Source organism: Silurus meridionalis, chromosome 28, assembly GCF_014805685.1.
Source record: "Silurus meridionalis isolate SWU-2019-XX chromosome 28, ASM1480568v1, whole genome shotgun sequence".
Taxonomy (NCBI): Eukaryota; Metazoa; Chordata; class Actinopteri; order Siluriformes; family Siluridae; genus Silurus; species Silurus meridionalis.
The window spans coordinates 5,308,940-5,336,904 of record NC_060911.1 but is presented as its reverse complement, the minus strand read 5'-3'; the positions used below and the strand labels follow the sequence as shown (position 1 = coordinate 5,336,904).

The 27,965-nt window shown below is 37.8% G+C and overlaps 1 protein-coding gene across 4 annotated transcripts in view; it reads right to left on the bottom strand.

The window, feature by feature from the left end:
- LOC124381155 (Kv channel-interacting protein 2-like) overlaps positions 1-27,965 on the bottom strand; it is a 189,133-nt gene continuing 161,168 nt past the window's right edge. For 3 of the 4 annotated variants that reach the window (XM_046842572.1, XM_046842571.1, XM_046842570.1), the window contains exons 2-8: positions 8,666-8,790; positions 6,294-6,363; positions 5,024-5,094; positions 4,705-4,812; positions 4,514-4,618; positions 4,200-4,262; positions 1-3,043 (exon numbers count right to left, since the gene is read on the bottom strand). In XM_046842572.1, the coding sequence (XP_046698528.1) occupies positions 2,996-3,043; positions 4,200-4,262; positions 4,514-4,618; positions 4,705-4,812; positions 5,024-5,094; positions 6,294-6,363; positions 8,666-8,790 (590 nt within the window). In that variant the 3' untranslated portion in view covers positions 1-2,995. Of the gene's footprint in view, positions 3,044-4,199; positions 4,263-4,513; positions 4,619-4,704; positions 4,813-5,023; positions 5,095-6,293; positions 6,364-8,665; positions 8,791-12,240; positions 12,337-27,965 lie in introns of all 4 variants that reach the window. The other variant, XM_046842569.1, reaches the window with a different exon arrangement.

The following is a 27,965-nucleotide window of genomic DNA, read 5'->3' as shown; positions in this document are numbered from 1 at the left end:
TAATGTGATCATATGATATCCGTTTAATACTATGGTTTACTACAAAGACATTGCAACAGTTTAGACACTTCGCCCGTCATTGCATAGCAGTTGTAGTTATTTTTTTTTTTTTTATTATACTCTCTGTACAAAATATACAAGGATATCTTTACTCGTTTTGCAGCACAATCTACCTAAGAAATGGTTAATACAGCAGATTATTACTTTTCATGCGAGTATGAACAACACTGTCCATTGATGCTGAAGTGGGGGATCTAAAAGGAAATAAATACAAATACTAATGCATTTTGGGAAACTCTGACAAGAAGCTGTGCTCCAACAAAAATCGAGATCCAATTACATTTTTTGCAGACGATTCTAGTCGACACGAATGAGCTTTTTTTTTTTTCTTTCCATTACAGAAGACACACGAACATATCGGAGTGAACGCAAGAACATGTTCTTGATAGGCTTCAGACAATAAATTTGGTAGATGAACGACAACCTTAATATATGTTTGGTCAGTGAATTTGTGAGTAAAATTTGTTCTGTTATTTCTGATTATGGCGGCAAATAAATTCTTTGGACTGATGTTACTATGAAATTCCTTCCTAATAGGAATACTATTTCTTATGTCTTAAAAGGACATTGACACACAATTATGAGAGACTGATGTCAGTAACACACCTTTAAATAAGGGTAAACATTTTCCCTTCATTCCTCTTTTGGAATGAAAGGAAGTCTCCACATTCTAAACAAACCTTTCACGCACCCTCTCTGTCCTTGTAAGCCGAGAGAAAAATGTTGACAGGACCGTGTTGGAGCATCTGCCATTGTTTGACCTTTCAGGAGGGGAAAATGTTCTAATGAGGACACGGTCTTTATTTTATTCATTTTTTTTCTTCATTTCTTGTGGCATTTTGAAAAGAACATTTGCATAAACCTCGAAATAAATGGTGCTCACGATTGGCTCTTCGAAAGATAACTAAACATCGCCACTCCACACTGATGTGAATTGATAAAGTGGCCATACTGGACGAGATTCGTTCAAAATTATTGCTTAAATATTGAAGTCTATGGTGTTTTTTGGTGTCCTTTCGTCTCAAAACCTGTGTAGAGCTGATCGGAAAGAATTTGTTGTAACGCAGACCCAAACAAACAGCGTCATAAAGACCAAGGAGCTATCAAAATAACAGCATTACAATGACAAATCCTAAACAATCATAAGTTCGGCATACTTTCAACAATCGTTCTTGAGATATCGCTTTGAAAAGAATCTCGGGTTAAAAACCACACTGAAATCGATTGACCAGGTAAAGAGGGTATTAGCCAGAGCAGCAACCAAGTCTGGTTTGGTCTTACCCTGTGGCCTTGTAGCTCTGCATTTGATGAAAACATGAACGCTGCTCATCACCCTGAGAACACCATCCACACAATGAAGCATGCTGGTGGGAGCGTCATGTTGTGGAGATGCTTTTCCTTCAACAAGGACAGAAAACTAGTGAGATAGATGGACCTGAATACTTGACAAAGCCAAAAGGAAAACCTTTTCCACCTCTGGACTTGGGCTGGAGGCTCATCTTGTGAATAGCCAAAAGGTGTACTATAGCAGTTCAAAACCAAGAAGGTGTGTTGGTGCAAATGTAGATCACAAACTGATTGAGATTTGTGTACAAGACTTAAAAATCGCTGTACAACATCTGTCTCCATTTGATTGAACTTTTGCCAAAGAAAAGAAAATCTCAGAATACAGATGTGCAGAGTTCACATCTCAAACGGTAAGAATTCCAAAATGATCTCATTTCAGTTACAGGTTGTGACATGACAAAAAGAAGACATATGCAAGGTAAGGTATTGCACATTTTTCCCAAAAATGCAAACACATTACTAAGCTTGACTTTAAATTTCCAATCTAATGAGATTCAATTTTGTATTATATATTATGTAATATATCATTTTTCTCATTTGTTGCTCCACTATAAATATTATTTCATAGTTTTAATTCAAAACCCTTTTTAATATTGATGTTAGACAAGCTTTCTGGTCCCTAGGCATCACAAAGCTTCCTATGCTCGAATTAGTGATACATGATTGTTATTAATAATAATACATTTAAAAAAGCCTGGATGATGTAATATACTGAATTTATCATTAGTGGCTCCTACCAGCAGCAATGAGTTCACGATTTATATTTAATATGCGTTGACGCAGGGTAGCGTTAACGCAGCGTAGCTCCACTCCGCTGTTTTTACAAAGATACATGACGAATTGCTCTACCTAATGAGACACTTCATGGGTTGAAAAGGACAAAACCTCTGTTACCAGGAAAAGGGAACAAAAAACCCCTGAACTGCTAAGATCTTGAAGGCCAAGGAGCCCCTTTCTTTTCTTACAGACTCTTCCAGGAATGTACAAAGTGTACGTTTCTATTTGAATTGGCTGCTGAATGGAGGGATTCGAATGGTGCACAATACAACACGCCGTCTGAGCGAGGCACATTTGGATGGCCGTTTGACAACAGACAAGCTTTGGACTAGCTCGGCAAAAAGATACGTTACATAGTGTAGATAATTTGACATCATGCGGTTAGAAAAATGTCTGTTGATTAAAAAAAAAAAAAAAACCATATCAAATTAAAAACTCCACCATCGGCCATAGATTCTAGCTAGATGTTGGTCGCTTCTTTTTCTCTTCTATCGTCACTTTTTGTTCCTCCGAGTTTCCTGTTAAATGTGAAAGTGTCCAGCTGGCTTCATCACGAGTCCAGCTAATGTGTTTAATGCTTTCAGGAATGTAAGAAAAACAAGTTATTGAAGTTTATCTAGGAGCCAGAATTGGTGCATCATCTTCCACAATGTCTCTGGGGGGAAAAAGAAAGAAAGAAAACCGAATGACGGTGGGCCTCTGGCTGGGTGAAGAGGAGATATGGAGGAGTGTAGCTTTCCAGGTGACCAGTTTGGAGGTCGTGATCACCTTTCTGAGGCTCTTGCACCGTCCTGTTGAATAGAGCGTGGCCCTAAATGACGTTGTCAAACAACTGCATGGACTGCATGATGTTCTCGTCCTTGGAGAAATGGGTGGAGGAAACAGACAGAAGTAGAGAAGAAATGGTAGAGCGACATTGAAAGGTTTACTTGATATTGAGGCACCGATACCTACAGTTCAGTTAAAGCTTATACTATTTGCTATGCTGACACATGAGACACCTGAATGTTCCTGCCATATAATAATGAAATTTGTCAGGTGGAAAAGCTGATTTACTGACAGTGAAATGATGTATGATTTGATATCTTGTAGCACTTTGTAAACCTTTCTAAAGGTACATTTTGGTTTGTGATATTTTAGGTCTAGATCAACTCAACTTAGAGTCCCAACAGACTTTTGACTTTCACACTGATCAGCCAGAACATTAAAGCACTACATCTGACAGGAATAAAAACTGATTAGCTCATTGCAAGGGCACTTTCAGGCTGCACGTAACCAATCCATTCTGAAAAGAAAACATCATTTGAAGTGTAGGGCTCTGAGTACCTTTGTTGATGTTGACCCCTGTCCACTGCAGAAAGTGCCTACAATAGGCACATGAGGATTACAACTGGACCATTGAGCAACAAAACGAGGTACGGCCTGATCTGGTAAAACCACATTTTCTTTATCATCTTTCATTTAACATTTTCTGGTCCATGTGCATTGCTTGTCAGGGGAAAAAAGATGGCCTGAAAAGCAGTGTGATGGTGAAAACGGTATCTTCTGGAAGACATTGGATCTTGCCATTTTTGTTGATATAATTTTCATCCCTAATGACAAGATCATCCACCCTGCCACACTGCAAATATTGCTCAGAAATGGCTTAAGGTGTGACATGTTTATTCAGAGAGGTAAATGGCCCTACAAACTGACTCCATCTCCATGAAATGTGAGGTTCATTGCTTAAAAAGCACATAGTATACTTAATGATCAGGTGTCCGCAAACTTTTAGCAATATGTCTCGATATCTCAAAGCTGTTTTAGGGGGACAATGGGGACCTACACATTGTTAGGAAGGTGGTTTGAATGTTATGGCTGATCTACTGTATATACAGTATATTCTTATATTTGCTTGTTGCAGATTTAGGATAAAAAAAATAATATTGTGAGGTAATGTTGCTCCTATTTTCTCTCGGCAGATGATAACAGATGAATTGATTTCGGTTATGTTCTGTTTTGGTGTAATTACAAACCTTTTGGCATGACTCGATGAACTCATCAATGGTGACCACGCCGTCATTGTTACGGTCCATTTTCTGGGAAAAATAAACAGTATAAAATCATATGCTTGAGAAAATTCCTAGAAACTAAGAAGTTATTTGGGGTTGACAAACAACTGTTTATCTACCCTTATATGCAAAGAAATAGTAGATTGAAAAAAATCTGAAGACTAAAGCATTCATTCAGGAAGGTATTTGTACCTTAATATGTATTCAATACAAACTAAGAACAAATCGGTATAGAATAGTTACAGCATTTGACAAATACCATGGATTGTGTGGCTCACCTGAAAGAAGCTCTCGACGTGCTCTCTGGGAGCGTCCTCTTGCATGCAGGGATACGTATATTTCCCCATCATGTCGTAGATTGACTGCATGATGTCTAACATTTCCTAAAAGCCAAAGACATAAAAATGAACAAGTTCTATTCGTCCACCATCAATTTGGCGTCATTGTCAAATATCGATGTTAGTTTCACCTCTTTGGTGATACAACCATCTTTATTGAGATCGTAGAGATTGAATGCCCAGTTGAGCCGATCGATTATGGTCCCCCTGAGGATGATGGACAGGCCGATGACAAAGTCCTAAAAAGAGCAGAAAATGGCGGTTATGATTAATATGGTTCCCGTATCCTACGCACGAGAAACATGCAAAACTGTTTGATATGAAACATTATCAATTATGAAATAATTAATTAGAACACTAGTAGAGCACGGGTATTGCAGATACCCATTTTCAAGAATTTACAAAGATTTAAGAACTACTGACCTAGAACAGTGACTGAACAGGACTTACCTCGAAACTAACCGATCCGTTCTTGTTGGTGTCAAATGCCTCAAAAAGGAAATGTGCATACGTACTTGAATCTGCGGAAAAGCATAATATGGATTTCACCAACTTGACCTCACTGCATTTAGGTAAATAATTGCATTATGTAAATAACAAACAATATGAACAAATATAGCGGTGAAAACAGGCACTACGTAAAGATGCTAGTTAAGTTTAATTTCTACTACGATGGCGTTTTAGTGCCATGTGCCCTTGAAAATGACTGAAAAACGTTCTGGTGTTCAACTCCTTCATGGTCAATTTCTTTGATCATCATCCTCATAGGCTCTTGAGAAACATCATCTCCTCTTGAAACAGCACACAGGTACAATTTCTTAAATGTTTTTCAAGTTTCCTTCATAACCACTGCAGTGTCCATTTACTATTTATAACTCTGTGCTGATGCGCCAAACGACTGCAAATTTCCTTATTGGGAAATCCTCCACGTACTTTTTATGTAAAACAGCTAAAATTAACTCGCAATTCTGTGATTTTTCTCAAAATACTACCACTTTAATCTTGTTGCTACTTTATTCTATTAATTTTGACTATTTTCGAAAATTGCTATGACATTTATTCAAGCAATCTTCGATTTAAAAAATAAAATTTACATGGAACTAAAAGCAGTCATAGATTTCCTTACATTATTAAGGTCACAAAACTTGACCTAAGTCTAATAAATTCAAATGCAGTTCTAAACCAAATTTCAGTGGGTTAGTCATAGTTTAAAACGTAATATGAGGACACGTGGATGCAACTACAGCATAAGAACATTTTATTAATAATATTAATAACGCATGCAAGTTCAAATTGAAATCCAAAATTGTAAACAGGCTCAGCAAACAAGAAGACTAAAGTAAAGCACGAGAACATGATAATCGGATCAAAAACACAGAACTAACGCTTGGTTTGCACAGGACGTGCGCCGTGAGCCAGAATGCACTCTGTGAGCGCTGGAGTACAGTGTTGGGTATGAGGGGGATAATCTTGGTTGAAAAAGAAAGAAAAACATATTTCTGTTCATGAATGCCTATAGCTTTTAGTGGTACATGCAAAAAATGGCAACATTTCGTAATGATTGGGTTTTCCCATGGAACCACAAATATTATACAATAATAACGCATGAGGGTTATAAATAAAAATTGTCTTTTTTTTTATTATCATAATGTTGGGTCAGACAGAGTGAAGAGTATTCAGAGGATACATAGAAAGTTGCATGTACTGTGTGCTGACTCACCCCCTTGTGGGAAGAACTGAGAGTAGATAACCTTAAAGGTGTCCTCGTTCACGACGCCGCTGGGACATTCCTGAAACACAAATTCGACACTGAATCTTTGTTTAAAGCAGGCAGGAAGGTGATGTGTGAACTGGGAGTTCAGTGTTGTTCACAGTGGCATGACTATTTACACGTCATGACTGGATTAAAACTCCTCCCTGCTGTGTGAGATGTGGTTATTTGAAAACAGGTCCAGGTAATACGGCTTGATCATCTTTAAACCTGATTTAAATGTGATCTCCACCTTTAAAAGATCCGGAGAACAATCCAAGCAACAATCCAAAATGTAATTTTCTTCTATCTAAGAATATATTGAAAACTAGAAATAAATTTTATTGATTAAGCTTTCCTTTCCATTACTACAGACAAGTTAAACTGCATTGCTCTGACCTTAGCAACAGGTTAGCTACACCACTGCAACAAATTGTGTTTATACAGTAATACCCCGCTTTACCGCGGTTAGAATCTGGCACCCCCAGGTTTATCAGATTTGCATTTGCCACATAACTCATTGGTTTGGCAAGATAGACCAAAAAACTTATAGGGAATAGTTTTTATGGAGTTTTATGTTGCAATAATAAAATGTATTAATCAAAATGTAATTCGTAATTATAAAATGAAGTATAATGGTAATACAGTACTGTATACGTAAAATGGCTTTTTTTTTTTTCCGTTTGACAGAACTTGTAATATATATATTATTGCACCTAGAAAGCTTGTTCATTCTCAACATGAGCCTCAGCCACGGTTATACAGTGACATTCGAAGATTGCGGCAACACTGACGACGGTTCGGGCGGAAATGGAAGAAAGACAGGCTCCAAATATTGTCTGAAATGCTGACTGCCTCATTAAAAGCATTTCAAAAAATGCAGTCAGAGCAGAAAAGAACAAATTCTTAACTGACATCATTGAAAGAAACTACTTTTTCAACGATTGACTCCGTTCTCAACCTTTCCGCAAATTCCCAGCTTTTGACTTCTCCCTCTGAATGTGAAAATCGTAGAAACTTTTCATTGACAAAATTAACACCACGAGCTTTCTGCTTAGCCGAGTATCTACCTGATCCTAGATTTTCCTGCTCACAATGGAGCGATTTTGAGCTGGTTTCCCTTCAGATATGTAAGAATATCACTTTAAAATTCCAACTGTTCTCCTCCTGACATCCCACCTTCTCGTAAAACAGGTTTTTAATACTGTCAGATTAGACATTCTGAGCATCATTAACAATTGTCTTATGACTGGGATTTTTTAAAGAGGTGCTACACCAGAATCATGGACTGGACTGCTGCTAATTGGAACCAGCTTCATTATATGTTACAATAGTTCACCGAGAAAGTATATTATAGTATATATAATATATATAGTATGTAACACTATAGTTTATATGTAGCTATCTAGCTATTTATATAGCTAACAATACAATACTATACGAAAAAAGCATGTTATACTATACAGACAAAAGTTCGTATAAAGTGACCAGACATTGTTTGGAGACAAACAATTGTAAAGTACGTCTTTGGATGCAGCAGCATTAACTTTTTCCTTCACTTGAACGAGGAGACCCAAAACTGTTCCAGCAGGACTATGGCCTTGTGCACAAAGCCAGCTTCATGAAGATATGATTGATTAGACTGTATTTAATGTTAACAGTCAGCTACATTGACTAAGGATTTCTTTTCGCTTCTGATCATCTTCACTGTACCCCGCAACATCGTATATCTGCTATAAATGGACATTCGGTGCAACCCAGATGAGGATGGGTTCCCTCTTGAGTCTGGTTAATCACAAGGTTTCTTCCATATGCCATCTCGGGGAGTTTTTCCTTGCCACAGTCGCCACCGGCTCACTCATCAGGGACAAACTTATTACTTAAGAACATATTCACTTTTAATTACCACATTATCTCTGTAAAGCTGCTTTGAGACAATGTTCATTGTTGAAAGTGCTATACAAATAAAATTGAATTGCATATGGTTGACATGGATTGGAGAGGAAGATCTTGAAAGGCCTGATATTAACTTCTGATCTCATCCCTACTGAACACCTTTGGGAAACATCTTATAGATGAACAGCAGACACTGATACAGTGTCCCTTATTTGCTCCTCAAATTGGCAGCAGTTTCCACAAAAATATATAAATAAAAGAATGTTCAAAAAGGATGTGCATTTTTCATGAACATGTACATACAGTTACTCATTTTCCCGACTACACCCATGTTAAAACGCGCTGAAACGCATGTTACAATTCTTATCGGTATTTTTGAGAATAGAAAATTCGCTGGAATACAGATTTGACACAGTAACCAACAATGAATAAGCAGAAAGTCTCACATTTTTAAAGCCCCTGTAGAGAACTTGCAGCTCTTTCTTGGTGAACTTTGTTTGCTCTTGCAGTTTCTCCAGACCCTCGGGCCGGTGGCACACAGTGGAGAGTTCAAAATCATCCTCGATGCTGTCTGTGAGACACAAACAAGTTCATCAGATAATTCACATGTTTAAAAAAGGTAAATTATTGTATTCAGTTACAAAAGAATTTGTATTTATTTTACTTTTATTATATATATTATTATATATATTATTAGGGCTGTCAAAATTGCCGTGTTCACAAATTATATTAACACGCAATTAATGTGGCACGCACTTCCGTTTTACAATTAAAAAATAAAAACATAAAAAAGCTAAAAGAAAAAAACATTTATAAAATTCACCAAAAAATTCATTTTAATTGCTAAACATTTGTTTTTACTGATGCACCAAGTCTCAAATCAAGCACCGAAATCAGTCATGAAGCGCACATTCAGCAAATGGAAATACAGCAAAAGTTCTGTTTGGTGTCCTGATGATTTCAGTAATTTAAAACTCCAGGGGCGCCGTATCATGGCTGAACCTGCGCTCTAAAACCGGTTTCCAAACAAGCTGGGATATGCGAAGAACGAATCTCACTGTGCTCTAATGTATATGTGACAAATAAAGGCTATTCTATATTCTATTCTAAACATACATTTACAAAAGGCATCTATATTTGTCCATGCCCATGTTGATTAGAGTATTAGTTTTAGTGCTAATTTAGTGCGATTAAGTTGTGTATTAAATATTTTAATCGATTGACAGCACTAATATTATGTATCTTTGTTGAAAAAAAATTAAACATATAACAGTGCCTAGCTAAATAATGCATATTTAAATGTAGTAAAAAATATTTAGGTAAACATCAGAATAGAGTCCATTAGCAGGAAATGCATATTTAGAGTAAAAAAGCAAGTCAAATCAACGTTTGTGTAAAAACATTTTAATCACACCTTTACCACCACTTTCAAACCTCAGTTCTATAAAACCTTCACACCTCACACACACTATATTTTGTTTTGCAAATAAATATATACAGCAATGTTTTTTTCTTATGTCTGAGCTTTGAATAGAAATGTGTGTGCAATTTTAGTAATCACTATAAAATATATAAACTGACTACATGTTCCTTAATCAGCAGCAAATACATTTCATCTTTATATGAACAGTGCGAAGTTAATATGCGAGATTAAACTGAACAAAATTATAAACGCAACACTTTTGTTTTTGCCCCATTTTTCATGAGCTGAACTCAAAGACTTTTTCTATGTACACAAAAGGCCTATTTCTCTCAAATATTGTTTGCAAATCACAAATGAAAAACGGGGCAAAAACAAATGTGTTGCGTTTATAATTTTGTTCAGTATAAAATGTGTGATTTGCATTTCACACAGAATTCTATTACCCATACATGCAATACATTTGAACTATTTAAACACCAGTTGTACCAATCTGCACACCCATAAAGTTAAAATGTCTAAAAAGCCCGTTCTTTTGAAAAAAGCCTTTGAACAGATACCACAGTAATGAAAAGATAGCCCAGTAGCTCTGAACTGCAATTTTCAACACGTTGTATCGCTACAAATTGGCCATTTTAGCCGACTTTGGAACTCTAATTGTCCCTGAGAAGGACACTGATCATTACAATCTAAATTTTAATAGATGAAATTTATAAATGTATTTTTTTTTATTTTGTTTGTTTATGGTGAAGTAGTGCAACAGCGTAGTATCTTGTTTGCAACATTAAACACCGCACTGTATAATATACAGTAGGTTTACTAGCGGCGCTATTTTGTGTTTTGTGTATTTGTCCTACACTGTCTAGTGTCGTCTTTGCACTGTCTGTCCTGCAATGTTTGCATACCATGCACTTTATGTGGCGAGGACACTTACTAGTCCTCAGCTCTGTGTTTTCTGTTATGTAGAGCTTTATGTTGTTAAATGTAGCACCAGGGTTCTGGAGGAACGTTGTCTCATTTCACTGTGTACTGCGTTAACTGTATACGGTTGAAATGACCATAAAAGCTTCTTGACTCCTGACTTGACTTCTGCTCATAGTTTGATACTCACTAGATCTAGGAAATATGACCACATCACCCCTGTTTTTAACCAGTCTCGCACCACAGTATCTGAGTGAACTTCTGTACAAGTATGATCCTCCACGCCTCCTTAGATCAAAAGGTGCTGGCTATCTGTTGGTTCCTCAAATAATGAAGACTACAGCAGGGGGCAGATCTTTCTCTTATAAAGCCCCACAGTTATGGAACAGCCTTCCAACCAGTGTTCGGGACTCGGACACAGTCTCAGTGTTCAAGTCGAGGTTGAAAACTTATTTATTTAGTCAAGCCTTTTATCAGTAGATTTTTCTTAGATAAAGGCTCAGATCTGGAGGGAGCATGGATATAGAGTGTTTGGTGAACTGGTATATTTGTATGCTGTCGTCCCCTCACATTCACACGTTCACTCAGGTTTGTTGACAGTGGTGTGGTGGGTCGTCTCTTATCCCAGAGATCCCTCATGTCTGTGTTACCTTCTGGTTCTCCCTTTTAGTTATGCTGCCATAGCGAGTCTTGCCGGAGTCCAAACTGCACAGTGACATTAACTTTCATACACCAATAGGGACACTTAATAATCCATATCCTTCTCTTCCTGTCACCCTCTCTCTCTCTCTCTCTCTCTCTCTCTCTCTCTCGGTCGAGTTAAACATGCTCCTGAGGCTCCAGTGACCACTGTTCCTGCCCCTCTCCCCTCCGTGGATCTTCACACTTCTGTGCAGCTTGGGACGGTCTCTCATCAACACCTTGGGTGGTTCCATGTTATTCCGGAGTAGAACGGGTGCTTTGAGGACGGATTGGACTGTAGTTAATGTCAACAGTCTGCTACACTGACTCAGGAATACAGTTTGCTTCTGATCATCATCACTGTACCCCGCAACATTGTATATCTGCTTCAAATGGACATTTGGTGCAACCCAGATGAGGATGGGTTCCCTCTTGAGTCTGGTTCCTCTCAAGGTTTCTTCCTTATGCCATTTAGGGGAGTTTTTCCTTGCCACAGTTGCTCATCAGGGACAAACATACTTACAAAGAACATATTTACGTTTAATCACCACATTATCTGTGTAAAGCTGCTTTGAGACAATGTTCATTGTTAAAAGCGCTATACAAATAAAAATGAATTGAATTGAAACGTTCAAATACATACACATTGCAAAAACGTATATGTTTCTTCATTCGAATTTTGTTCAAAATAATCGGAGAATTGAATCGGATCAAAATCATAAAGCCAGTATCATGAATAGAATCAAATTTTGATTGGAGGATGTCATTACAAGTGCCCACCCTCTCGGAGAGAAAACATATCTTGTAACACTTTGTTCTGAAATTTAAATGCAAAAATAATTGTCAACAAATTAAATACTAAGGACTTTTAAATATCGGCCCCAAATAATGTGAAATGAATTATGAACCTGCTATTTAATCATATTTTAATAATGATAGTAATAATGATATGATGCATTATATGGAGGAAAATGAGTGAGGTAGTGGTGAATCACTTGCATTGACTGACTGAGGGAGTGACACTGGGCACACAGCAGGGCAGCAGCTTGAGGAACCGCTGTTTAATACTTTTTTTGCTTTGGCTGGGAGTGTTTCCTGTAAGTCATCAACCATAATAGAGGGTTAGAAAAAGAGAGCACAGAAGGAAACACATGCAGATCAGCGGAGGGTGCACACACACACACACACATTCACACACACACGATGCATGCACCACAATACCACAAAATCATTCATTTAACAGGCAAATTGTATGTAAAGTTCGTTTGGGAAACAACATGACCCAACAGAAAGAACTGACTGGTGAGTGCAGCCCACACTTTTGACTTATGGTGTTATGAGGAGTGATTGTGGAGTGAATTAATCAACAGTGGTATTGCTTTAAAGCCTATTGCCTGAATGTGGCTGTAGTATGGAAGGTACACTATATTGCCAAAAGTGATATAGTATGTGCTTTTTGAGCATTGCATTCTAAATTTAGTCCTAAATTGCTGTTACCACCACTCTTCTAGGGAGATGTTCCACTAGATTTTGAAGTGTGCCTGTGGACATTTGTGTTAATCAGCCACAAGAGTGTTAGTGAAGTCAGGTACTGATGTAGGTGAGGTGAGGTGAGGAGGCCTGGGGTGCAATCAGTGTTCCAGTTCATTTCCAAGGTGTTCAGTAGGACTGAGATTAGCGCTCTATAGCAGGCCACGCAAGATTTTCCTCTCCAAACCATGTCACCCATATCTGAGCAGCTAGCTTTGTGCACAGAGGCACTGCAGGTTTGGGTTTCCAAGTACATGTGAATGCAACATTTTATTATCCAGCATCCAAAGGCATCCTATACAATTGTGTGACTCTTGCTTTGTTGCAACAGTTTGGAAAAGAGCCACAAGAAATGTCAGGTGTCTTAAAATCCATCTGCTTGTCAGATGATCTAATGAAGTTAATACTTGAGTTTTAAAATAGTTTGAAATGGCTCTGCTTGAGGTGGCAGGTCAAATTAACGTGCTACAGTATATGATTAAAGATACAACAATTTGGCTGGTTTATTGAATTGTATTATGACATTGATGCCCTCAGAAATTCATTAATAAAAATAGATTATAGTTCCTATTGGTCGCAACTTGCCTGGATGTCAAAGTCAAGAGTCAATTAGTGGCCATTTAGACTATTTAATGTATGGAAGTCTATTGCCAAGGACACCAATGAAGACAGACAAGAAAGACACACTAAAACCTGGTGTAGGTCTTGTATGGCTGATATTCCTGGCTGTTCCCAATAAAGAAAAGATTAGTGTTTTTCAGTTCTGGTCCTGGAGTGTCACTGACCACAGAATAGTCCTCCAGAAGTCTAGGGTATGGAGCTGGAACTGATTCAACCCCATGTATAACCCAAACCCTAACCCACTAGACACGCTATAACATCTAACTGAGGCTTTTCCACCATGGTTTGACACCAACCTTGCAGAAGGTGGATCAGATTGAACTCTAGCCACTAGGCTTGGCTTCAAGGAAGGGTTATGATGTTTGAACCTTTCTAACACATCCTGTTCAATCTAGTTCTTGCTTGTTGATCCGATTAGTCAAAAATTCACTCAAGAGCAGGAAAAACCGTTGGGTTAAAAAGCTTTTGCAGTATTACAGATATAGAGATGCTTACTGAGTAGACCAAGAGGGACATGAAATACTGTGGAAGCAAGACTCAACAGGGGGATCTGTCTAACCCTGGCTGGCACTGGGAATGGACAGAATTACCAGGTATTCTGGCTAGAAAGAGTTTATAATAACTGCTTTATCCAAATCAGGGCTCAGTTGATCTGGAGCCTGTCCTCAAAGTGTAAAATGGCAAAATTGACCAGATATAGGAAGCCAGTTTATCACAGGGTGCCATGCACAAATTCTTTTACAGTCAGGGGCAATACAATGTCTATTCGTGTGATATTATGGCACATATTAGGAAACCTATGAAATAACCCACATTGCCAGCACACAAAAATCTCACAAAACTTGAACTGAGCTCTGAAGTGAACCCAGGACCCTGTGACACTATGCCACAAATCCAACTGGTTACATGCATCCGTTTTTTTTTTTTTTTGCAAACTTCAGTTCAGTTACTCAATTTGTGTATAGAAAAAAAATGGACACAAATGGGAAATGCAGTCGGAAATGACACAGATTCATGATATTTGGTGATTTCTATGGAATGGTCTAAAAGATGTCATACAAGCTTGATATTGCCTTTGAAGCTTAAACAGGAGTTATGATAAAAACAGTAAAAATGATATGCAGGCCCACATACACACAGACCCCCTGTATTTTATGTCAGAAACATGCAGCACATCACTCTGCAATGGACTTTGCTGACCGGGCTTTAGAGAAATATCATCACATTTCATGAGCAACTGATCTATTTTCCAAATGTAACCCGAAAAGTATTTTTGGTCAGGCTGAAAACCAAATATTATTTAAATTCACTTTTTCTACTCTTCAGCAAAACAACCCTGAATAAAGCAACCCTGTGATGCTGGGAGTAGCAGAATATGCCTATTTTGCATCGCACTTAACCCAATGTATATATCATCACAAGAACGTTTAAGCTTCTCCTCCGTGAAAGACTGATCATCTTTAAAAACTATAACCAGTATACAAATAACAGCGCTTATATTTCAATTCATTCATCTACAGTAAACACTCCATTTTTGCCAGGGATTTGGATGGTCACTTTTGGCAATAAAGACCACCTACTGCCCCTTAGCATGGTCTAAGAACGTTGAGCTAATTTCAAAATCCAATAGAAGTCCCGTTTCAGGTGTGGGATCAGGGTATTTGTGTCTGGCACACATTTCCTGCAAATTAGTGCACATTGAATCTAGCAAACTTCCTATACCATGGAGAGAATCACGTGGACAGGGTATGGTACATAAGTCTGTAAACTCTGTATATTAATATATGTAAGATTATGCAGTATAAACACAGCTACTAAAAAACACAACAAAACAAACTATTATTAATGAATTAAAATATGCAAATACAATATTACATGTGCGCTCATTTTTACAAGTATTGTTGTTAGAATGAGTGCAATGCATACATAATCTATATACCAATTATTATCCCTCAACAGAATGAACTAATTAATCTGAGAAAAAGCACAATATAAAAGCACAAACTATAAACAGGAATATGCCATTAAATTAAGATAAATACGCAGCAGCTTGCAGGAGGATGAGAAGCCGAAGCAGACTAGACTTAATATTTGTGATTGAAGGATGCAGCAAAAAAAAAAAGAATAATTACATTAAGCCATTACTCCAATAAGTAAGAATGTCTATTGATTCAAATGTAACAACTAAAAGCATTTAGAAATGGATTTTAAAGAGATATGTAATTATAGTAATCTGTCTAGACAGACCACCACATAGCCATGGAGTTGAACTTACAGCAAAGACCAAATGAATATCCTCAATATGCAATAAACAGGTGAAGAGGCTGTTTTAAAATGATGTATAGAATTACAATTCTACACTTATAATTCTCTTCAATTGGAGACCACTAGGTGCAACTTATAATAGTTCCAAATAAACCGACTAAATTCCATGAGATTACTGATTAGGGTTGAACACAAGAACCATGAAGATGAATATACACAGTATGCTAAAATAGCTTAGGACCTACAATTACCATTAACAGTTATGAATTAGTGACTAGCTGGGATTCCCAGGCGTGAATGAGTTCCCTTTTAAGTCTGGTTCCTCTCAACGTTCCTCATACCATATCAGAGATGATTTTCCTTACCAATGTCACTACTGGCTTGCTCATACGGATAATTATTGTTTAGGGACTATTTTATGAGGCAAAAATTCACATTTTATAATTTATTTATTTCTGTAAAGCTGCTTTGGCATAATATCCATTGTTTAAATGGCTATACAAATCAAATCGGATTGAACTGAACAATTATTAGAAGAAATCCAGTATAATTGTCTGTATATTCTTTCTAGATTTAATTTAGAAATTTAAAATAAAAATCATTTATGTTCTATTATATTTCAAATGTTTTCACATTTACAATATATATATTAATTATTTACACAAAAGGTCCAAGGTGACATTTATAGGCAGCGCTTTCTCATTTAATGATGTTGGGATTAAAGCCTTTTAAGTAAAGTAAGAAGTTGAAAATAAGAAGAACTTGTATATTTAATTGGTTTGTGACTGGTGATTTTTCCAAATGTCTTTAAAAACTAAAAAACCCTAAAGTTACTCATTTTCACCACTATGTCAGCGTAATCTCTAGCGTAATTATTTACCACTATTCCTCTGCGATGAGGTACGAGATGTCAGTGCAGTATTCAAACATGATACCTGCCAAAAAAATTATATTGATTTAGCACGTTTTATTTCCCAGACCAGGTTAAAATTCTCCTAGAACACGTCTAGTCCAGTGTACCACTTGTCCTGAGAAATAAAACGGACATGCAGTTGCTCAGACGTGTTCGATTTCAATTTACTGAAAGCACAGAAGACACAACGCTCCGTACACGAACAATCAATCCCAGCTTTTAGAGCCTGGAGGGAATGAAATTACGTTTATTCCTGTCATGGGTTGCTGGAAAGTAACAATAGAGAGCTTATTCTGCAGAAGGAAATGGTTTAATATATGATTGGGTATCAGTTACCTTTCGTATCAAAAGAGATTAATTTGTTAGGGAATCTGTATCTTGTCGGAAAAGACATTTTTACCTCCTTTTACCATCACACCCCTTCTCAAATAAAAGTATTTCCCTTTCCAACACTTTGCCATTTGGGACAGACATACAAACAGATAAAAAAGAAACCTGCTAAAAGAACAAGTTTCTGATATGTTGTGGGCATCTCAGCTATAGTGTCTTACCTCCAGAGGCAAAATCAATTAAGCCCAAAAAGTGCAGTAGCCTGAAGGAGCTGCAGACCACCAACAGAATGCTGACGGTCTGCAAACCCTCCACCTCCCACTCGTCTTTGAAGAACACGATCATGATGCCCATGTGTGGCAAAAGTTCCTCCTGTCTTCACTCGAAGCTGCCTACGTCCCGCTGTCTGCCACATTCACAAGCTCACACGCTGTCATTGTTTGTAGCGCTCCAGAGACATGTCTCTACAATGTCTTTGTGCTATTTCGGTTTCACCTTTCTCGGCTATTGCCTTCCTGCCGTGATCTTCGCCGTGGCTCCCGAAACTGTCCAAAAGAAGAATTATCTCCTACTAATGGTCTATTAATAATTCAAGCAAAATAATGCAAAAAAGAATGGAGTTCAATTGAAGATTTCAAATCTGTAGCGTTACATATCTCATTAGTCTTGAAGAGTAAAAGTATCACCAAGAGGCTCACGGAGTTGACTTTCAGCACTCTAATAATCCAGTCCTTCTCCTTTTCGGCTCCAGGTTACACCTGATTTCATTCTCTCTTTTGTGTTTTACTCTCATCCTGTGCTTAATTAGGTCACTTTCGTGTTTTTGAGGCACTGGAGGATTGTGTGGGTCTTTTGGGGAGGGCATATGGGCGGGCAACAGTAGACACTCTGACAGATGTGACACCCTTTATTGCTTCCTCACGCTTTCTTCGGCTCTTTGGTCTGGTTGACTCTTTCCTACTTGTCTCCGTGCCAAAGCCCAAAGGAGACAGAACACACATCCAAAACACACACTCACACAGTAGAGCCAATATCCTGGCACACAGACTGTCCCCACAGGGAACCAAGTGTCTGAGTAAATTCTACAAAATGAGCTAAAGCACATACACCTGGGTAGTTATGACAGAAAACCAATTAGCATTGCACAAAGACTGTATTTTTATTACTACATGTTTCCAAATATAGTCCATATACATGTTAAACTGAGAACACTTTGAACACTATCAACACTTTGTCACTATGTCATTTCTACCACCACATTACAAACAATTCCTTGGTACGCTCCTGATGCCTCATGTCATCTCAGAATGGGTTCATTTCAATATCTTATAAGATTTTTATATCAGAATTTTCCTTAATGCCTCTTTGTGGTAAAAACCCTTTTTGAGTGCCATTGTATCGAATTGTAGTCTGGCATCCATTTAAATACTAAATAAAAAAATAAGAAGGACAAAACAAAGCCTCAGGATCTGAAAATTATCTGGTGTTTTTTTTTTTTTTTTTTAAGAGCTGAGCTTATGGCAGCCAATGCAAACCCAAAGTTTTTTTTTAATTGCAATTCTTCATTGTAAGTCAATGAAGAAATAAGTCAGTCATAAAAAAAAAAAAAAAAGACCTCCAAATACTTTGCAGATTTTCATCGGACTGTATGAACACATTACCATTCTTTATTTGGGATCCTAGTCTGAGGTCAGTTCAATCTGTTTTAAGCTAAGAATTGCTTTTTCTGAATTGTTCAGTGAAGGTTGTGATCAAGACTAGCACACAAAAACACACAAACTAGTATAAAAATAACATTTATCATTTACTTGTTGCAATAAGATTTCGGACAAACACAGAGAGGATACTGAAACAAGACCGGATCCACACTAAAGCACAATTAAAGCAAAAAAAAAAAATATATATAACAATGAAATGACAAGGAAGCAACATCAAATCAGCAATGAAACAACGAAGATTTACATTTACAGCATTTGCCTGTATCCTGACTAACAGGACATTTGAGGGTTAAGGGTCTTGCTCAAGGTTCCAGAATTGGCATCTTGGTTGTGCTGAGATTTGAACTCAAGGCCTTTCGATCCATCGAGTCAATTGCCTTAACCGCTGAGCTACTGCCTTCCAAAACCGCAATGAAGCAACAACAGAACAACAATGAAGAAGCACAAAAACTAAAAAAACACTAAAACAACAATAAGCATTGCCAAAACAACACTGATTTAACACAAAAACATTATTTTATTTGCGATTGTGCAGAACAAAAGCGATGGCACTGGAACCCATAACTTACTGATATTCACTAGGTCCTGTCATTACTGTATAAATTATAGGTCATTTAAAATAAAAAAAAAAAGAAAGAATACTTTAAGGCCAAAATTAGCAAAACAAAAAAAATCACTATTATATGATGGATCAATGCATATTATAGGTATAAACATTTAGTTTTATTTAGTTATTTTATTTCTGAAATGATTTCAGATTTCATTGCACCAAACTAGGACAACCGTTTACCATATTTACATCCCAAACTCTCTCTGGCCATCATTAAGGCCACTCGGCCTCGGACAGCGGCTACTCGTGCTACCCTCCGAGGAGATTTCAGCTCAGTCATGTCAGACTAAATTTATGCCATTTTCTCTCCTGGGTGCTGATGCGCAGACACACACCCCCTCAGCTGGCAGTCAGATAAGAATTGAGGCAGTGGAATGAAAATGAACCCTTTCAGCGGTCAGTTTGGGACAGCGATCAAAATAGACTGTGTGAATAGGTGTGAGCTGGAAATGTCGAATGGACCTTGAAAAGCGCTAGGCATTTCATGTATTCGTGACCGTGAGGAACAAAACGCGCTGGACCCAGAACCCATTACTAGTAAGATATTCACTGAGTTCCTGTCATCACTGTATGAATTATAGGTAATTTTAAAATGGGGAAAAAAAAAGCCTTTTTTTGTGGTTGTCTTTTGCTTTTACTGACTGCAATTTGCAAAATAGAGGTCCTGCAGGAAGAAATGCCTCAATAAAAGACACGAGAGAAGAATGATCAGACTGGTTAGGGCTGATCAGAAGTCTTTAGTAAACCCAGTCACCACTCTTCTCAAACACGAGCAGAAAAATATCTCAGGATTCACAGCACTTTAAATACTGCCAGCCAAAAACAGGGCTGCACAAAGGCACAGGCTCACTGTAAAAGCTATTACGATTAGTTAGTACTATGAAATTGTGTGTGTGTGTGTGTGTGTGTGTGTGTGTGTGTGTGTGTGTGTGTGTGTATCTACAGTTAATTAGCTATGCACCATCAATGAATCATTTCTCCACCTTCGGGATTGGAGAGACATAATCATTTAACTGTTGCCAAATTTAGACATCTACCTGCGTACTAACCCCCCCTCCGGAATTTGATTAAAATGACTGGAGGTCAGGAAAAGACAAGCGAGATAACAAATGGTCTCCATTCTCCCTAATCTGAATAACTCTGATTTCAGTTAATGCTTTCGGAGAAGACCTGTTCATTTTCATCATCATTATCTTTACTTTTACATTTTTTTTTTTTTTTCCCCCCCGAAGGTTTTGAAAGGCACTGAATGATTTGCCCCGGCTCCCGAAATCAGGTACGTTCACAAGGTCTTGCTAATATGTTATGCATACTAATTAAGAAAATATGAGATCATTCCTTCGTTCATTCTTTACAAATGCAAAATGGGGATTTTTGAAATATTTTTTCCACAATCTTTTATTTTCCATTTGTAACATCATAATCTTTTAAAAATGCAATATATGGACAAAAGATTGTGGACACCTGACCATAATATTCCCATTTCACATTTAGCCCCCATTTACTTTTATAACAACCTCCACTTTTCTGGGAAGATATTCCACTAGATTTTGGACTGTGTGACTCTACAATTTTCATAGTCATGAAAATAAAGAAAACTCTTTGAATGAGAAAGTGTGTCCAAACTTTTGGTCTGTACTGTATATCTACCCATAGATTTGCATCATCGTTTATTTTTAACGGATTATAATTCCTTACAATATGAGTAACCAAATAAATACATCTATTACAGCACTATACCTGGATTTTAATGATATTCTCAATATTAAGGAGATCCTTACTCATTTTTAATGTCATCCAAAATCCAAGCACTTATTCAAACCACAAGGGGGCAGTACTTAACTATTCATCCAGTCAATATACTCCATGGCACATTTTTGATTTCTGTATCACACCTGAGTCTTAAATTCAAAAGTAATACAGAAACTATAAGGAGATACCAAGATAAAATGATGAAAATCACAGATTTCTTTATCCTGACTTTGTTTTTTCTTACAGTACATCAACTACGTATCTGTTCAGAGCCGTCTCACATCATGGAGCACTGTTTATTGCATTTGAAAAGATGATGTTAGGTTCACTGAAGCCCACCTGCTGCATTATGGAAGATGTGAAGGCTGTAATTTTCTTTTCTCAGCTAAAAAAAAAAAGTCTTACTATTATGACAGAGCCACAGAGACATCTGCAGTATTGATTTCTCCTTTTCGCACCTGCTTTTACAGGCTGAGTCAAACAAATCTTTATTAGAGAGCATCAGAACTGCTTTCATGCTGACATGTGAATGGCTGGAGTATAAACTGCTCTTAGGAAACTGATGATGGATTTTGTTTATAAAATTCAAAAGGATGATTGGGTTAAGACTGGGGCTGCTTCTATCGATTATTTTAGTAATCGAGTATTCTGGCGATTATTCCATCGATTAATCGAGTAATCGGATCGAAAGTACTTTTTTCTTTATTAAAAAGCAATAATAAATAAGAGGGAGAAAATCAGACAGGTCTCTTAACAAGTAACTCACTAATTCCTGCTCATATATTTATTTACTAAATCTCCCACAGTATCGCAATGTGGTTTTCTTGTCTGCTCCACTGCGGAGGGGCTTTTTGGAAGCACTGTATATAAATAAAAATATAAAAATCCATTTCAAATGACTTTAAAAACGGTAACTGCACTGTACAGTGTTTTAGTTTGAAATGATCCCAAACTTTGGAAACTTTCTGCCATTTTCTTTGGCCTGAATCTTTTCCTTAACCCTTACTAGTTTCTCCTCGTTCTTCGATTTTTCAGTTCTGCAGCATCTTCTGGGTTACCGGTCCAGAGTTTAGCAGGTAGTGTGTCAGTAATAATAGTCAGTGGGAAACACAGTGCTACGTGTTTATTTGAATGGACTAAATTAAGCATCAAGTTACTCAAGGAATCGTTACAGCCCTAGTTAAGACTATATTGGGCAAGAAATGATATATATATATATATATATATATATATATATATATATATATATATATATATACATACCACAGACCGGTTTAATGTCAGACAATATTTTCACGGACTGGCCTTTAAGGAGTGGTGGGTAAATACAACAAAATAAAATGATAAGACCAGCATAAAAACTGGTATTTTCTAAATATAATAATAATCGTGAATCCACTGTGTTGTTTTTTGTTCATTTTGCTAGCTTGGGGGTTTGAATTTAGCAGTAACGTATTATGTGTTAGCGGCGGAGCCCCTTTAAGAAGGCAGAGGATGGAGGTAAGACATGTGACCGAGACAAGCATCTTGACATGCTTCAAGAGTAAGTCATAGACAGATGTGGCGGAGAGAATCCGATAATTTTCTAAAATAAAACGTTGTTCAGAACCATATAATAAATAAAACGGAAATAATGTAAGTCATGTATTCTTTCTGTGCGGCCCTGTACCAATTGGGCCCGGGGGTTGGGGACCACTGCTATACAGTATATATAGGAGCAGTTTGTATTATATGCAACAGTCTAGAATGCATTATATACTCAAAAGTATGTAATATACAGATTATAATGAAGCAGAATGTAATATATAAAATGTCAATAATACTGTATAAAATATATACTGGGGCAGTGTGTCAATATGTAGTACACAGTAGGAATATGTAGTAACAAGTAGATCTATGTGCAGCTGAAGTAAACAGTTTACTCATATACTGGAGCAGAACACAGCCTTCAGGTCTGGAGAGCGGGAAACCTGCAGCGTTGCTGGAGCCAATCTGAGGAGCGAAATCTGCAAAGCTTAACAAGCATACAAACAGCAGATTGAGGAGCACTTGAACTCTGCTGACCCCCAACACATGTGGCAAGGGATTCACGCTATCACTGACCTCAAACCACCTAGCAGGGCACCACCAACCAGTTATGCTTCACTCCCGACCAGCTCAACCTCTTCTACGCTTGTTTTGAAACAGGGAACATGGAGCCCATGCTCAAGGCAGAGCTATTTCCAGGTGAGCAGCCACTCACAATATCCACCTCTGAAGTATGTGTTACCTGGGCAGGGTCAATGCCTGGAAAGCACCTAGCCCTGACGGCATCCCTGGCTGTGTAAACAGAACATGTGTGGCTGGCTGAGTTATTCACGGATAACTTAGATCAGCCCTTGGCCCAAGCAACTGTCCCCACCCGCTTCAAGTCTCAAAGACTGGTCCTTACCAACCTTAAAGACTGTCTGCCACCCACTCTGGACCCATGCCAGTTTATAGGTCAACCGAGGATACCAGTTTATAGGTCAACCGAGGACGCCATTTTTACAGTGCTTCATTCTGCCCTGACTCACCTGGACAACCCTGGCACTTATGCTAGGATATTGTTTGTTGATTCCAGCTCAGCTTTGAACACAGTTAGATGTTTCAAGCTAATCATGAAGCTGAAACAACTTGGCATCTGCACAAATCTCTGCAACTGGACCCTGGACTTCCTTACAAACAGACCACAGTCTGTCCAACTGAACACAGTCACCTCCTCTAGTCTCACCTTCAGCACTGGGATTCCTCAGGGAGGTGTATTGTTCCGTCTCCTATACTCCTTTTTCATCTACAACTGCCTCAAACAGCATTATTAAGTTTGGTGATAGGCCTGATTAGGTGTAATGATTAGCCGGCTTACAGGGAGGAGCTCCAGCACCTAGTAACATGGTAAGAGAACAATAACCTGGAACACAACACCAAGAAGACAAAGAAGGTCATTGTGGACTTTTAATGAGCCAGAAATCACACTCACGCAATCACACTCACGCTTCTATTTACATCAACAGAGCTTTTGAGTGTGTACCCAGCTTTAAGTTCCTCGGAGTGCACATCTCTGAGGATCTCACCTGGTCCCTAAACTCTTCTATCCTGATCAGAAAGGCACAACAGCGACTACTTTTCCTGAGGAGACTTAAAAATCCTGTCTGTGCTACAGGATACTGGAAAACTTATACTGCTGTACTATTGAGAGCATCCTCACTAACTACATCCTCAATGTGGTACAGCAGCTGCACTGCTTTGGACTGTAAAGCCGGTGTTGAAGGTCGTGGTGAAAACTGCCCAACAAATCATTTGCATTCAGCTACACACTTTGGAGAACATTTACAAGAAATGCTGTCTGTAAAGAGCAAGGGGCATAATCAAAGATAACTCTCACCCCAACCATGGACTATTCACCATTCTCCCATCGGGCAGAAGCTACAAGTGCCTCAGAGCAACACAAACAGACTAAAGATGAGCTTTTGGTGGCTGTTGCTGCACTGAACAGCTGATCATCATACAAAGTCAAAATACATTACTGTATTGTTACTTTCTGGATTCGTATTTTTTTGCACTGCTTATCCACTATGCTTTTTCACACCATTCATAACTTTTCACCACACTACTGTATAATCCACCCATATTTATTCTGAATATACTGTATCAAACAACATTCAGACTTACATAACTATATTATGTCATTTAATCATGTTATTTCCCTGACATCTATGCACAATCTTTACACAGTATATTGTATATTACTATATATACATATATTATTACCTACTGCACCTTCTGTACATTATTCACCCTCAACCCTGTACATGGACCCCATACTCTTATTTATCACACTGCTATTTATTTATTGTAAACAGGCCACTTATGCACTTCTGGTTAGATGCTAACTTCATTTCATTGGCTCTTTCATATATATATATATATATATATATATATATATATATATATATATATATACACACACACACACACACACACACACACACACACACACACACACACACACACACACTGTAGTATATACCGAAACAGTATGAAGTATACAGAAGATTCTATATTTTTCAATAGTAGGCAAGTATAATATGGAGCACTTTGTACAGCAGTATGGCACAGTACATACAATACCTGTGTGGGTCAGAGACCTGTTACTCAGACACAAAATCGGGTGTTTAATATAAACACACACCTTGCTTATATTCCTTACAACACAGTTACACTTCTTACCAGCCCTGATGGATCAATCAGATCCCAGCGACAGACTACTGGTAAAAGTCTAATAACTGGACTGAAATCAATTCCCACATTTCCCTTCCTCACACTAAGTGTCGTGCATCAATACCATTAAAACTGGCCTCAGGCCTGTTTCTGCTGTCATGTAAAAGAATCCAATGAAAGCTTTATTGCTTTCCTTTGGAAGCTGGAAGTTATAAATAAATGGCAGACTTCCCTTAAGCATCCTCAAGCAATGGCAAAATGAGCTGGCTTTTAATTAGTCTGACCTCATATCCTGATGAGGCTCAGTAATAGGCGTGCAGGAATATATCGCTGGTCATGAATTATTAATCTCAATCTTGGTGTGTGAGTGAAACTGCAGTTGGGGCTGAGGTTCAGAATGTGATCTCATCCACCTGAAGACGGATGATGATTAAATTGATGGTTGGTTTAAATAGAATTTGAAATCAAAATTTGTGACTGATTTTGTCACGTGCCATGAAAGCACTCCCAGTTGAAATCTGTAATTGCATAAAACAAATGTTCACCCTCAAAATCGTGTATTTTCATTTCAGAAAGGTAAGTGCAAATTAAACTCCATTTTGGATACGTCTTTCTCTGGCCATACTGTCGCAATATGTTCAACACACTGTAATTCATACAAGTTCATTTCTATAGCGCTTTTTTACATTGGACATTGTCTTAAAGCAGCTTTTAAAGAATATCAGAATTAAAGTGAATTATGTGGTAATATCCCTGATGAGCAGCATGGGGTGACTCTGGCAAGGAAAAACTCCCTTAGTTGGATGAGACAGAAACCTTGAGAGGAACCAGACTCAAATAAGTAACCCATCCTCGTTTGGGTTATATTAAGGGTGTGATTATATATTTTAAGACAATACAAAACACAGCCTTAGTACGCTTCATAGAGCTACATGTCGGTAATATACACTTCATCTTTTCTCAAATGTGCTGTGTTTGGTGGTAAAACAGCCATTAAGAAGTCTGCCAGAACAAATCAAATCCTAAAAGTCCTGAGGGGAAAAAACTATACATCAGAAACTTTACTCTGCAGCACTAACTAGCCTCCGTCACGTCCCGCGCAGCAGAAGACAGACGGGTTCACATCGGCTCCCTGTGCAGTAATAAATCAGATTTTCAACCACCGAATCAATATCTGTGTTACATACAAGAAAGGAAACCTCATTGTTCTCCACATGGGAATAGGGGATTCTAAATTTTTTTTTCATTTAAAATCAGATTTTTACCTTATTTCGACCAATAATTTGTTTCTAGGCTGTGATTTTTCATTTTAGACTGAGAGTCATAACAGTTTTATCAGGACAGCACAAATACTGTTTATGCCCATAACACATTTATAGTATCAATACAAAAAATGACCAGAAGTTAGACATGGTGCGTTATTCAGCATTATTAAGTCACTTGACTGATTGTTATCAACATAAGAAATATTTGTTTATACATGTTTTTTTTTTATATATTCTACATATTTATGGCCTGTATATTTTGTAACAATTCCTATAAGTATAAAAAGCTCGTTCGTTATTTCATCTTCCATCTTTGAAGATTCAAAAACTGTTCTGAGGATTCAGAGACTATCCCAGGAACTCTGAGCATCAAGCTGGGATATTATCATGGGACGTCAACCTATTGCCATGTAAGCATTCAAATTCACACCTAAGGGTGATATAGAGTAACCAATTAACCTTGGGAGATGGCAGAAAACCAGAGAGCCTGGGGAAAACCCGTGTGGAAAATAGAGGATCATGCGGAACCCAACACTGACAGTAACCCGAGCTCAGGATTTATCCAGGGACCCCAGTGCTTTGCTCTGCTGAGTGACTTTAGCTCAGTACATTTAATTAAAGCTCTTAAAGCATACACTCAATCAACATGTTCAAATAATTAACTTGTTTACAGCTCGCTGTATAAATTATCCGTAGCCAACAATGAACAGAGTTACACAATTGCCAGCTAAAATGATACACAGACACTGAAGAAAGAAAGTGCAATACAATTATAGATGTTTTAGTTTGCGTTCTTGTTTTTCATATGTTCAAATCATTTTTGTTGCTCACACTTACAGGAAGGTTGTAAAGTTACATTTAAAAAGGCTGGAGTTTTTACTTAATTTCTATCATAACTTTTATCAAGTCAGATATCCCTCTCTGTCAGCTCTCATCACACAGCCCAAGTGGTTGCCTAAATTATATGCCTCTGGCTACCACTGACAGGCTTATTACCCATGTCTAGCCAAAACCAAAAAGTTCAGAGACAAGTTGGTTAAAGCATTGCTAATAGTTAGTATTATGCTAGCAACCTCAGGGATGGAGTTGATATTTCCCCACTAACCCTTTCCACCTTTTTCATGCTGTTTGCCCCCTTTTATTACTACCTTAATCAAATTTTCACTGTTTGAAGGCTACTGGGCCTGTGACTATAAATGACTAGTAATATTTACATGTTTTTTCAACCCAACTCAGCAAATTTGGCCCCAATAGATTAGCGTGACTAATAAGCCATGCTGCAAGACATTGTTTCCCTGAAAGCCAAAGATGAGCCCTACTTGGGGTCATACTCTAAGGGCCCCCACTATTCACCTTTGTGGATCAGGCCCTGCTCTTTGTCTCTCAATACTAAAAGTTCCAATGGAGCCTGCCTATGAGAGATAAGGGCACAGTTTAACCCCAGCTATAACCCCAAGCCTTGTCTATATCGATGTCTTGTA